General features: G+C 40.9%; 1 protein-coding gene across 1 annotated transcript in view; it reads left to right on the top strand.

The window, feature by feature from the left end:
• The window catches only part of FTO (FTO alpha-ketoglutarate dependent dioxygenase), a 374,026-nt gene that overhangs the window by 103,956 nt on the left and 255,836 nt on the right, over positions 1–14,234 (top strand). The window contains exon 3 of the mRNA XM_061173250.1: positions 5,305–5,932. Coding sequence (XP_061029233.1) covers positions 5,305–5,932 — 628 coding nt within the window. The remainder of the gene's footprint in view (positions 1–5,304; positions 5,933–14,234) is intronic.

Genomic DNA, 14,234 nt, shown 5'->3' with positions numbered 1-14,234 from the left:
ACATGAATGTACCATTTTCCTCTCTTTGGGCATTTTGGTGGTTTTCAGTTTTTAATTATTATAGATAACAGTATGGTGAATATCCTTATAGTCTTGGTACATTTCTCTAATTATTTCCCTATGACAAATTCTTGGAAGTAGAATGACTAGATGAAAAGATATGAACATGTTTAGGTTCTGATAGATCTTGTCCAATTGGCCTTAAGCAAGGTTGTAATAATTTGCCTTCCTAATTGCAGACTATCAGAGCATTTGATTTTGTTCTCAGCAACAATGTGTATTACCATGATAAAATTTTGTTTTTTGCAAACTTGATAGGTAAAACTAAACTAAATGTAATATAATACAAATACAATATTATAATACAAATGTAATATAATACAAATATAATATAATATTAATTTGTGTTTTTTCTGACCTGGTGCAGTTAAGTTTTTTTTTTCTGTATTTAATTGAGAGCCTTCTCAATTTATGTGTGATTTTTTCTGTTGATATAAATCTATATATTTACATCAAAGAAATCAGGAAACACTAAAAATCAAGGCTGATTTTTTTTTTTTTTCCCCAGAGAGCCAATTGCTAAAGATTTGGGCACTACTGTATATGCTCAAAATTTGTTACTGGCGGGAGTATATGATCAAAAACATTTGAACGGGAGAAAAGATCCTTCCTATACTGGAATAGGCTGGAAGGAAAAAGCAGATTTAAGTTCAGATAAGATTGTAAATTTGATAATAGGTAGATGACTGAGTTTCAGGGGGTCTTGCAGGGGTGAAGGAGGGACACTTAAGTGAAAATATAAAACGAATCACTAGCTAAGAGTGTGTGCCGATCATTAGGGCTGTTTGCCAAATGGTTCTCCATCCCTCCCCTGTCACCCAGCTTTTGGGTCCCAAAGTAGAATTACAGTTCTGGGCCCTCTCATATTGGATGAAACATGTGACTATTTCTGTCCAGTGAAAAATGATAGCCGTCACTTCTAGCCTGGAGTGTTTCATTGCCAGTGCCAGGCCCTCCAGCACACTCTTTTTCCGTTTGCATTGTAACCATCTGGTGGCTGCTTGGACCCCTGCGTTACTACTTTAATGGGTAGTGACTCTCTGCCAACCCACAAATAATATGTGAAGTGAACAAGAAATATTGTTGGGTGAAGCCACTGAGATTTGAGGGTTGCTACTACAGCATTGTCTAGCCTATTCTGCCTGATCCAGAATGCAAGAAATAGTAGAAAGGATGCAGTAAGTTTGAGGAAGTACAAAGAAGAGAAATGAATTAGTCAAGTCTGAATGTGGGAAAATGACTTTACTAGGAAAGCATAGTAAGACTGCCCTGCTTCTCAGAGTGCCTGTGTGAGATGTGTGATCATAAAGTGACAAAAAGCAGAGTTAGGTGGCACTACTATCAACTGTCATTGAGACCACCAGGGATCCATTTAGGATTTCTGGTTTCTATACCTCTTTCATCCCAGTAGAACAACAGAGACAGAAATATACTTTCTGTTTACACAATTCATGAAGAGTGCAACGTAATCTAGTAGCAAGAGACAGAACATTCTGGAGCCATGAGCAGTAACTCTAATTTTGTCGCTAAACTGGTGATTCTCGGAGCAGGTCCCTGAGGCCTCAGTATACTTGAAGGCACATCTAACTAGCAGCAGTGATTAAAAGGAAATTTCTCCGTACTTTCTTAACAATTCCAGTGTTCTTTAAATAGTCCTTAGTATGAAATATTAAAGAAAAGTAAGATAATTCCCAAGAACTTGGTTTTGAAACACATTCCCTCTGGGACTGAGAGAGGAAGAAGCCTGGAAATAATACAGACACATATACATACACTCTTGCTGCTATTGTTCAGTACAGACTGGGCCTGGAGACTAGCGAAGATATATTTAATACAGGGGAATTATAACTCTAAGGACCTGGGAAAGTCACGTAACCATATGAGTATCACATGTAAATACCTTAACATCAAAAACAACACTCTAAAAATAAAACAATAATAATGACATGGGAATGTATTCAAAAAATTTTTTTTTCACTGATAACTCATGTCCCTCTCACCTCTGACCACATCTGCTTCTTTTCCTATCGGCCTCAAGGGCCCAGCAGTTCAGTAATTCATCTTCAAGGCAGGCTTTCCCCCCCAACTCCATACCTGGCAGGTCCTTCACATCCTCTTGGTCGCTTTCCCAAAGAAACCTTCCCTGAATTTCCAGCCTCAAATAGTTATCCCCCTGCTCGAGACACTCAAGGACTTTGCTCCTGTAGTTAATCACCGTCTCTTCTGTACCATCAACCTCTTCTTCTGGTGTCATTCCCATGAGTATGCTGGCAAACCCTAGAGTACCCTTCCGTCTTCCATTGTTAAAGATCGTCCCTTGGTCTAGCGTTCCCTTGCATCAACAGCTCCATTTTTCTCTTCCCTTTCATAGCAGAATGATGCCAACAGACATATAAATGCCACCTCCACCGCCTCCTCTTTCGTTCCATCATCAGCTGACTCTCATCCCCCTCACTCTGCTGAAGTTGCCCTTGTCATTGTCATCAGTGATTTCCGTGCTGCCCAAAATAGTGGATAATTTCTGTCCCCATCTCACTTGGCTTCTCAGGGGCAGCTGACATAGTTGACTCCTCCATCTTTCTTGAGGTGCTCCTCTCCATTGGCTTCTGCGATAATACACTCTCCTGGTTTTCTACCTCAAAGGTTTCCTCTGTTGAGCCTTCCTCCGTGACTCAGAAAATGGCTTTGGGTTCGCTTCTGTGTTTGTGCTGTTCCCCTAGGAGACCTCAGCCATTCCCAGGTCTTAAATATCAACTGTGTGCTGTGCTGACAGCTCCCACCTTGATTTCCCTAGCCCCACTGTCTCCTCTGGGCTCCAGATGTATCTATCCATTTGCTTCCTCATCTCCATCTGAAGATTTCATTGCCATCTTAATGGCTACAGCTTCAAAATGGAGCTCCTCATTCCTTCCTGTTCTTCTCCCTGTTTTGTTTTGCCCCAGTCTTTCTTATTTTAAAAAATAGTAGGGCTTCCCTGGTGACGCAGTGGTTAAGAACCCACCTGCCAATGCAGGGGACACGGGTTCGAGCCCTGGTCCGGGAAGATCCCACATGCTGTGGACCAACTAAGCCCGTGTGCCACAACTATTGAGCCCGAGTGCCACAACTACTGAAGCCCATGCTCCTAGAGCCCGTGCTCCACAACAAGAGGAGCCACCACAATGAGATGCCCTCGCACCGCAACAAAGAGTAGCCCCCGCTTGCCACAACTAGAGAAAGCCCGCGCACAGCAACGAAGACCCAGTGCAACCAAAAATAAAAAATAGTAAATAAAATAAATTAATTTAAAAAATAGTAAATTGTTTATTCAGTTATTAAGTCCAGAAATCTGGAAGTCATCCGTAATTTCTTTCCCTTCATCATCCCTCACATCTAATTCATAATGTGTCTATTTGCTCTGCCTATAAAATATGTATTTTAGCTGTCTGTTTATTTCTGTTTCTATTTCAGACCATCATCACTTTTCTCCTGGATGGTTGTAATAGCAGCTGATAGAATTTTCCACTTTGACATTTGCCTCTTTCCAATCCATGCCCAATATTTTAACTGAGTGATTTTTATAAAATGTAAATCAAATTGCTCTTTGCCCTTTGAAGTCCTCCATTGCACTGAATCTGGAGTCAAATCCAGATTCCTTACTTTGACCTCCCAGGCTCTGTGTGATCCAGCTCTGCCTTCTTCTTCATCCTCATTGCATGTCACTCTGCCTTTGGCTCTTTTGCTCTGGTAAAACTGGTCTTCTTTTTGTCTCTGGAATAGGCTGGTCTCCATCCTCAGTGCCTTTGTATTTTTTGGTCCCTTTTATTGGAAGGTCTTTCTCTAGTTCATCATGTGGCTGGTGCCTTCTTTTCCTGAAGAGCTCAGCCTAAACGCCAGCTCCAAGTGAGAGTTTCCTACTCTAATGACAGATTTCCCACTGGTTTGTTTCTGTCCCAGTACTTAACACAACTTGGGATTGCTTTTCTTTATTTACCTGATTTGGTAGAAAGCTCTGTGAGGACAGGAACCTTATCTCTGTCTAGTGTTTGGTAGGTGCTCTATAGACATAGTTGAATGAAAAAAAAATGTATGGAAGAATAATGGTCTTGCCCTGTTTATCATATGAACGATTACTGAATGAAGATATAGAAGAAAAGTGTCAAAAATGGTAGGCAGCACAATACTAAAAAGGTACCAGTCAGATTACACTTCATAGGGGTAAATGTGAAATCCTGTGCTTTGGTTTTAAAAAAACTCAGTTTCACTGTGTAGAATCAGGGAACTCTGGCTTGATGCCAATTCACATGTTAGAGCCAGAAATGGTAGCTGAAAAGTTAATGAAGTCCTAAACTGCATCAGTAAATCCCTGTGTTTCTGTATTAGAGGAGGGCATTATCTTATAGTACTCTCCTCCAGTGACACCAGTAGAATTATTACAACTTTCTAAATTGCAGTGGGATACCTCATTCATTCATTCATTCATCCATCCAGCATTTACCAAGTACATTCTGGGCACTAGTATTATAGCTGGGAACAAAATTATCACGGCTGTTGTGTTCATGGGACTCAGTGTCTAACTCACAAAGTGAAGTGATTTCTCTTTCAGTGGAAGCGTTGAAGCAGAAACCAGTTCGTCATTTACTGAGAGGCCATGCAATCTTGTAGTTAAGAACTCACGCTCTGGAGCTCGACTCTGGGGCCCCGGGGCTTCAAATTCCAGCTCTCCTATTTCTCAGCTATGTGTGACTTTGGGCAAGTTTTTAGAATGTCTCTCTGCTTCAGTATTCTCATCTATGAACTAGAGATAATTATAGTACCGCCGCATAAAGTTGTAAGAAGTAAATGAGTTAGCGTGTATAAATCATTTAGAAGAGTACACAGCACTCAGTAAGCACTTAAAAAATAGGTATCAAGCAGTTAATGAATAATGTTGTGTTTTTTTGGAGGACCAAAGGCTGGAAGACAGGTTGAGGTTGGGGAGAAGTGGTCATAGCGGGAGCTGGGGAGACCAAAGACCAAATTATTATCATTTTGTTTATAATTGTTTGCAATTGTTCAAGCTTGGACTGAAAACTCCTGGCTGGAGAGTTGATGACATTTGTTTTATTTAGTTTTCTATTTTAGGCTAGAGAGGTATGAATCCTGTTTAGAAATACCCCGCGACAGTCCTTTTTTCTCCTAAAGCTTACAAAGAAACACATACTTTTGGAATTAGTAAAATTATAGCTATCCATAAATGCATATTTTGCTTCACTTTTGTTTTAGTGGCAGCTGAAATATCCTAAACTAATTCTCCGAGAAGCCGCCAGCGTCCCCGAGGAGCTCCATAAAGAGGTTCAAGAAGCCTTTCTCACGCTGCACAAGCACGGCTGCTTATTTCGGGACCTGGTGAGGATCCAAGGCAAAGATTTGCTCACTCCAGTCTCTCGCATCCTCATTGGTAACCCCGGCTGCACCTACAAGTACCTGAACACCAGGCTCTTTACGGTGCCCTGGCCAGTGAAAGGCTCTGATGCAAAGTACCACGAGGCCGAAGTAGCTGCCGCCTGTCAAACCTTCCTCAAGCTCAACGACTACCTGCAGGTAGAGACCATCCAGGCTTTGGAAGAACTTGCTGCTAAGGAGAGAGCCAATATCGATGCCGTGCCAGTGTGTATAGGTCCGGATTTCCCCAGGGTTGGCATGGGGTCATCCTTTGACGGACAAGATGAGATAGACATGAAGAACCGAGCAGCCTACAACGTAACTTTGTTGAATTTCATGGATCCCCGGAAAATGCCATACCTGAAAGAGGAACCGTATTTTGGCATGGGGAAAATGGCCGTGAGCTGGCATCACGATGAAAATCTGGTGGACAGGTCAGCGGTGGCAGTGTACAGTTATAGCTGTGAAGGTACAGTCTGCTCTGTGAAGAAGCAGCCCCGAACGTAACATGACCAGAGTTGCGCAGGCTCTGGAGATACATGTGGTCGTGTGTGTGTGTGTTTGTGTACATAGGTGTTGAGTGTCCTTCTAAGGTTTGCCACGCCCATATATCTACAGAATATGCCTCTTCCTCATCCAGCTGTGCTGTCTGGCTCATCGTTATACTGTGCTCAGATAGCATATTTTCATGCGTAAGCACTACTGTCATTGTCTTTCCCAAGCCCAGGAGAGCAGCATCTTGGTTTCACACAGCCAACTGCCTTTCTCTAAAGCTCAGAATGGATCGTACAGTTGCTATAATTAACTTGCTGATAAAGGGCCGGGAAAACAAAAATCTGTCAAATCCTTCCAGATTCCCACAGGTGTACATTTCCAGCCTTGCCAAAATATTTTATTACGGTCGACATCACTGTCTTGAAGGGAGTGATTTGTCAAATGTAGACTTGTTCTTGGCTTCCTACAGTTTTCACTACTGTCCTTACTCTCCAGAAGCAGCTGACGTGGGTTTTATAAGCCGACAGGCCTCTATTTTCAGGAAACTCTCCAGCCCCACCTCAGTTCTGCAGTTTTAGACCTGAGAGGGTTGCTGTGGCCAACTCGTTCTTGCAGTTTCTGAAATCTGGTGCCCTTGGAACAGAGATCACAGGCTACCTTTTTTATGGTCTGCCCAAATTTTCCTTCTTTGCTTGCTCAGGTTGTGTGTCCCCATTGCTTTTCAGAATAGGGTTATAAAAAAGGTAGGTGAACATATCAAAGACAGAGTGACCATTGCTGACTTTCTCTGCCTGATCATTTGGCAAAGGAGTACAAGAGGTAATATTGGCTCTTCTGCCTGTTTAATCTCTTCCTGTTTATTAAAAGGTGCTTGGAAAAGCAGAGTTCTGTTGGGTTGGCCAAAAAGTTCGTTTGGGTTTTTCCGTAACATCTTGTGGAAAGGCCCGAACGAACTTTTTGGCCAACCCAATAGCTATCCCATCAGGGAATCAACTGGAACTTTTAAGGGTCATTGTTTTCTGAAAGCTAGTTTTTAATTGGATTTTGTTGTTATTTGACTCTTATTTACTAAAACGACTATTTTGGAAAAGGGATTTTAAATAAGAAACTCTCCTGGCTCTCTCTAAATATCTTACCATTTCCCAGTCTCAAAAACTCTCCTGGCTCTCTCTAAATATCTTACCATTTCCCAGTCTCAAAAATGTTTTCTAACTTTACCTATGTCTTCGGCCGGAAACAAGGAACTAGTTTAGCGGTTAGAAATTTCACCAGTTTCCCCAGCATCTCAAATAATGATGCTGACCCAAGAAAATTGCTTGAAGGGGATTTGATACTGTCCTAATGGAAAGAACCGTGATCCTCTGATCTTTAATAAGGCCTTGCCAGGGATTTAAGAACTATCACATCCAAGAACTCTGATGTGAACGAACAATGGAGTTTGTTAGTTTCTTTCTTAAGGAGGCAACTCTCTGAAACCGAGGTGGTGGTATGTGATAGCCCAAACAGCTACAAAGATGTCTTTGTGCTCCCACAGACTTTCAGCCCTTCTGTTTAATAGTCCTATTGTACTTCCAGAGTGTGGGTGATCAAATAGTTTTTGAAACCTGGAATATCTTGCAGAAAGGAATGAAAAATTTTAATGAATAGTTTCTGTGATCGGGAGTAGTTAAGATTGATAAAGTATACAAATATACATAAATACATAAAGCTTTATCCTTGCGGTTATCACCTAGATGAGGGAACTGCAGAATTTGAATCTGTAGGAGCAGGGTAATTCCTTCGTTCTCTTAACCCCCGAGGGTCCCAGAACTCTATCCCATAATAATAGCAATACTGGGAGCTCTCATTTATTGAGCATCTACTATGTGCCAGGCACTGGTAGAAGCATTTTACATGTATTAACCCATTTTATTTTTACAACAACCCTATGAACAAAGTACTACTGTTATCCTCATTTTACAGATGAGGAAACTGAGACACAGAAGGATGATGAACTTTTCCACGGTTATACAGCTATGAATTAGCATAACTAGGATTTGAATGCAGACATTCTGGTTTCAGAGTCCTAACAGCTAAGGCTAAATGCCTTATGAGCAGGTATTTCCTACCCCTTCAGTGTAGTTACCTGTGGGAGTTTGGTTTTTAAAATGTCTACCTCTGGAAAGGTTACGGGAATGTTCTACTTGCTCTTGTTTGCAGGTTCTGATGCCCTCCCTTCTCCCCGCCACCTCACTGCCCTCTCCCCACAACATCTGCTGTAGCTTTCTGTTCCTCCTCTCAGATGACTGGGATGCATTAGACTACGAAAGGGAACCTCTCTAGGTCTCTGGCTGTGTATGTCATGTTGGGTCAGATGGTTTAAAAAGCATGTGCCTTGAAACGTTTTGCTGGGTGCATTTCTTCCAGGTGACAAGTGCTATGTTTAATTCTCTGGCCTCTTTAGAATCCTGCCAGAGGTATGGTAAGGGTGAGCTCGAAGGGAACCATTTCAGTTAAAATCATGATTGGGGTTGGGAAGGGCCTAAAGGGGGCAAAGAGAATGGAAATTTCAGACAACTGTACTGTCTTCTGCATCCTTGAACATGTTGGTTGAACAGTTGCTAAGGGAGGTTCAGGTAGCTGTTCTAGACAGTATGGAAACCCCAAAGGTGAATCAAGTGCCCTTCTTGCCTTGAGAGGATAGGTGAAGTAAGGTGTGCTCTGGTGGTTATAATTATGAAATGATGAAGTGTCAGATCCGGAAGGGACTTCTGAACTCAACTAGTTCAGCCTCTCATTTTGCAGATGAAAACACTGAGGCGGGGAGAATGGGAGTGATTTGTCCAATGTCACATGGTTACTTAGTGAAAAGGGAGTGTTACAGCCACAGGAGAGGTTCATGTAAAATACACTGGGTATCCAGAAACAGAAGTGATTACTTCCTGCTGAAGTTAAATTCAGTTGAAGCTTAAGATCTTTCAGGACTTTGCTCTCAATACCTTTTCCCAGTGAAGTCTTCATGTAGATTTATAATGAGCCAATCATCCCTCCTTGGTTTATTTCTGCCAGTAGAGGTCATTGAGAAGTAATTGGTATAGGATACATGTATCATTAATTATATACTAAATTCATTGACTTCCCAAGCAGTGCTAGTTAATGGCTACCTCCAGTAGGAGGATTGAAATAGTACCGTTTTTAATCAGGAATGGCTTTAGGGAACCATGTGTAAATAGGCAGAGTATTTGATTTTCCTATTCTAGCTTTGCTGGCAATTGCTTGTTCCTCCGAGATATAAAAAAACAAATCTTGCAGGGAAGATATTAACAACCCATGGTTTAATATAGTCCTACACCTTGTTCTTTGATTTGAACCCCTTCAAAAGGATCACCGAAACAGTTACTATTGGTTACTATTTTTGTTTGTTTGGAAGGAAATATTTTCTGTGATACGGTCTTCATAGAAGAAAAGCACAATTCTTAAGAATTTTAACTAGTGCCAACTATTGCAGATTCTTGGTATAATTTCCCAGGTTTCCCATGAAGGACAAAGGAGGAAAAGGAAGAAGAGGCCCATGACTCCTGTTGAGTATGTAATAGGCTAGAAAGCAGGGACTTGGCAATAATTTTCTTGAAACTCTAGGATTCCCATTTATGTCTCTGACTCCGGAAAAGTTGAATCCACTGAAGGATGGAAATTTGTTTCCATAATTCTTAACTCTATTTCGAAATGAGTAGCTTTATATTTCTTAGCAGCCTTTGAGACCATGAAAAGCTAGAGTGTAATTGCAACTAGAAGTTTTAGAGCACTCATAAGTAAAAAAAATGCTTTTTAATGTTTTTATTAGTTTCCCAGCAGCCCTGTCTGTGGTCCCAAAGCTCATTTGATCTTGTTTGTTTCAGTGTGTCATGCCTTATCTTTGTTATTTTTGAAGTCACTTACACTGCTCAGTAAAACTTGTTTGATAAGTCGCATTTTTTTAACCCCCGTGCAATTATTGATATTTATTCAATTAACAGTAAGCATCTACTGTTTGCCAAGCACTCTTCTAGATGCTGAGCATGCAGCAATGAACAAAAATCCCAGCCCTCATGGAGCTTATGTTTTAGCAAAGCGAGACAGGAAAGAAGCAAGTAAGCCTGTATAACAAGGGTGAGGCGCAGGCTTACAGTTTTAAATAGGAAAGTCAAGCTTCATTTAGTTGGGTAACATTGGAGCAAAGACTGGAAGGAGTGAGTGAGTGAATATTGAAGGCTCAGAGATGGAACATGACTTTGGGATGTTTCAGAAGCAACAAGTGTGAATAGAATAGAGGCAGAGAAAAAGAAAAGTAACGGAAGTGAAGACAGATAGGCAAGACTAGGGGCGGGGCGTGGCGAAAGATAGGGCCTTCTAATATTGTACAGTAGTCCCCCCCTTATCCACGGGGGATGCGTTCCAAGACCCCCAGTGGATGCCTGAAACCGCGGATAGTACTGAACCCTATGTAGACTATGTTTTCTCCTATGCATACCTACCCATGATGAAGTTGAATTTATAAATTAGGCACAGTAAGGGATTAACAACAGTAACTAATAATAAAATAGAACAGTTATAACAATATACTGGAATAAAAATTCTGTGACTGTGGTCTCTGTCTCAAAATTTCGTATTGTACAGATTTAATACCTTGCCTGTCTTAATTAAACATTTATTACGCACTGTCGCCGTAACTTTTGCAGTTTGCGGTGCAACAGCAAAACTAGTGCGAATTTCTTTTTCCTTCTTCACACTTTCACAGATAGAAAATTTGTTCTTACCATAGATGTTAGCAACCTCAGCGTACAGTTCTTTTTCTTTCCATACTAAGTCGAGAACTTTCACCTTTTCACGTAAAGGAAGAACTTTACAGCTTCTCTTTGGCATGTTGGAATCGCCAGCATCGCTACTCTTATGCTTCGGGGCCATTGCTAAGTAAAATAAGGGTTACTGGAATGCAAGCACTTTGATACTGTGACAGTTGATCTGATAACTAGAGGGCTGCTAAGCAGGCTACACTGGACAAAGGGGTGAGTTACTTTCCAGGCAGGACAGAGCCAGATGGTGCACGATTTCATCATGCCGCTCAGAACGGCGCGCAACTTAAAAAACTTATGAATTGTTTATTTCTGTAACTTTCCATTTAATATTTTCAGACTGCAGTTGACTGCGGGTAACTGAAACCACAGAAAGTGAAACCGCAGATAAAGAGAGGCTACTGTAATACAAATACTGGGCTTATACTTGGAGTGAGATGGAGAACCGTTGCAGTTTGGAGCAGAAGGGAGGCAGCAGTAGAAACAGGGGAGCTGCAAGAGGCCATTGGGTAATCCAGACTAGAGATGGTGGACCAGGTTAGAAGAGGCAGAGGTGATGAGAGATGGTTATATCGAGTCCCATATCTTTTCACCAGAAAAGAGTGGCAGTGTCCAGTGCCCGTGAGAAAAGAAGCCTAGCAGTGACATCTCCTAATTGTCAAGAGAAGGCTAGGCCAATAAGAATGGCTGAACTTTTTTCCCCTCTCTCCATAACTTTATTGGGGTATAATTTACATACGATAAACTGCACATGTTTAAAGTCTACAATTTTAAAACTTTTTTTTTCCCCGCAGTTGCATTTTTTAATTAATTAATTAATTAATTTATTTATTATTTTTGGCTGTGTTGAGTCTTCGTTTCTGTGCGAGGGCTTTCTCTAGTTGCGGCGAGCGGGGGCCACTCTTCATCGCGGTGCGCAGGCCTCTCACCGTCGCGGCCTCTCTTGTTGCAGAGCACAGGCTCCAGACGCGCAGGCTCAGTAGTTGTGGCTCACGGGCCCAGTTGCTCCGCGGCATGTGGGATCTTCCCAGACCAGGGCTTGAACCCGCATCCCCTGCATTGGCAGGCAGATTCTCAACCACTGCGCCACCAGGGAAGCCCTAAAGTCTACAATTTTAGAAGTGGGAGGTGAAGTTTGAGGTGGCTCATCAGAAAAGACCAGCCCAGGTGTTCCCTCTGGCGTTATCCCTTCATCATAATCCAGTCTCCTCTGTTGGAGTTTTCAGATTCCTGTATCCCATGTCCGTCTCTTTCCTGATTTGTTTCTTTATTTTGGTGGAGCATATCCTCTAATGGTTTCTTGAGAAAGGGTGCTTAGAAGGTAAATTTTTGAGACCTTGAATGTCTTAAATTATCTTTATTCTACATTAACATGTGTAGATACTTTAGGTATGGAAATCTTGACAGGAAATAATTTTCCTTCAGAATTTTGAGGGCATTGTACCAGTGTCTTTTATCTTCCAGTGTTCATGTTGAGAGCTCTGATTTTTTTGTTTATCCTTTATGTGACTTTTTTGTTGGATTTTTTTCCTAATGTTTTATAAGTTTGCAGTGATATTTTTTTCATCCATTATACTGGCATTTGGTAGGTCCTTTCCATCTGGAAACTCATGTCCTTCAATGTGGGATATTTTCTTGAATCACTGTGTTAATGGTTTCTTTCTCTCCAGTTTTCTCTTCTCTCTAGAATCCATATGGTTTGGTTCTCGAACCTTCTGGACTGTTTCCTCTAATTTTCTTACTTATTCTCTTATTTTTAATCTTTTTGTATTTTTCTAATATACTCTCAGAGGTTTTCTTAACTTTATCTTCCAACTGGTCTATTGAGGTTTTTCTTTTTTAAATTATTGAAATATTACAAACATCATAAACATGTAGCTCGGTGAATTGTCACAGACCGAACATATCTGTGTCACTAGCTCCCAGATCAATAAAGAAAACATTAGTACCCCAGAAATGCTCCCTTCCAGCATATTCTTTTCCCCAACAGTAACCATTGTCTTGACTTCTAAAGCCATGCATTAGTTTTACACATATTTGAATTAGAATTGTAAGCTCTTTGAAGGCATGGTTTGTGTCTTGATCCTTCTTTGTATGTGCGTATAATGCAAAATCAGTAAGTATTTTTTTGCCCAAAATCAGTAGGTATCTTTTGTTCTTGAGTAGTTTGTGCTGTTCAACTACATTGTGGCCACTGTCCAATAACTCTTCTGATTTCTGCAACTATGATCTCTGTTTAGTATTAGGATTCTTTTGATTGCAGATAGCAGATACTTGACCTAAACAAGCTTAATTTAAAAAGATAAGGAATTCTTTTATTTAATACTAAGTCTCACTGGCTTCAAGTGGACCTTATTTTGACAGTAATGTGTGGTCAGTTTCAGACTTCTTCCTGTTCATATTTTGGCTCTTTTTGAGCTGTAGCTTTCTTTTCTTGAGGGAAACAAACTTCTCATGGTCCCCAAATGACCACCTCCAGCTTTTGTGGCCACTCTCTTTTTCAGGAGCTTTGGGAAGGAGAGAAACTGGGTCTTGGACATGTATTTTGAACCCTGGATAAAGCTTTGCCTGAAGCTGGGTTAACAAACCATTATTCTTTTTTGATTAATCCAGTTTGATTCTGGTCTTCTATGCTGTTTACAACATCAGGGTTTCCTCTAAGACTCCATGACTCTCTCTGTACTTTCCTGAGGTTGCCCACAGAATTGCAACCTCTATTGTTCGAAGCTTTGGTTCGGAGAATGTATTATTTGAGAAGTCTTTCTGCTTCCTCGCCTCATTTCATATTTTATTTCAAATAATGTCGTGGTCTTAAAGCTTTAGCCAAGAGCCCCCACAGCAGTTTTTCTCTCCTTTTCTCACTTTCCCTTTATTCCCCCAAGTCCATGAAACATGATATAATGAGGTTCTCCTATGTATGTGAATATTTATATCTTAAAAAAACTTTTTTTTTCAAATGCTTTATCTGAAAACTGACAGAGACAGACATCATGTTGAAAGGCTTCAGATTTTTCAGTAAAGAGTTTTCAATATTTCTCCTGAAATCCTAGAAAACTTATAATTAATTTTATGATTTATCTGTGTCAGGGGACTATGTTTGTCCTGATTGCTTGTTTCGAGACATGTTAGAGCAGCTTCTTGTTATAGATTCTGAGCTGAGACTGATTAGGGGGTTTTTGTTTTTTTTTTTTTTTTTCTTCCAACTTCTGAATTCTCCATTTCTTCAGACCGTTCATTCCTCCGTGGCTGAGTAATATGCTCTGTGTTAGCAGCCAGCTTGACTGCTTGTTCCTCACAGCCAATCAAGGAAAGCGTTTTTAAATGGTAGAGCTCTTTCAGGAAGGCTTCTTCCTGACCCACCCTTCTTTCTAAGGGATAGAATCCTTCAGGAGTGTTTCCCAAATGTTCTCTGGCTTAGGCCATTTGCCATGACTTTGGAAACCTCTCCAGGACAGTTATCCAAAG

Source organism: Eubalaena glacialis, chromosome 18 (assembly GCF_028564815.1).
Source record: "Eubalaena glacialis isolate mEubGla1 chromosome 18, mEubGla1.1.hap2.+ XY, whole genome shotgun sequence".
NCBI lineage: Eukaryota > Metazoa > Chordata > Mammalia > Artiodactyla > Balaenidae > Eubalaena > Eubalaena glacialis.
This window is presented reverse-complemented; position numbering and strand designations above follow the sequence as displayed.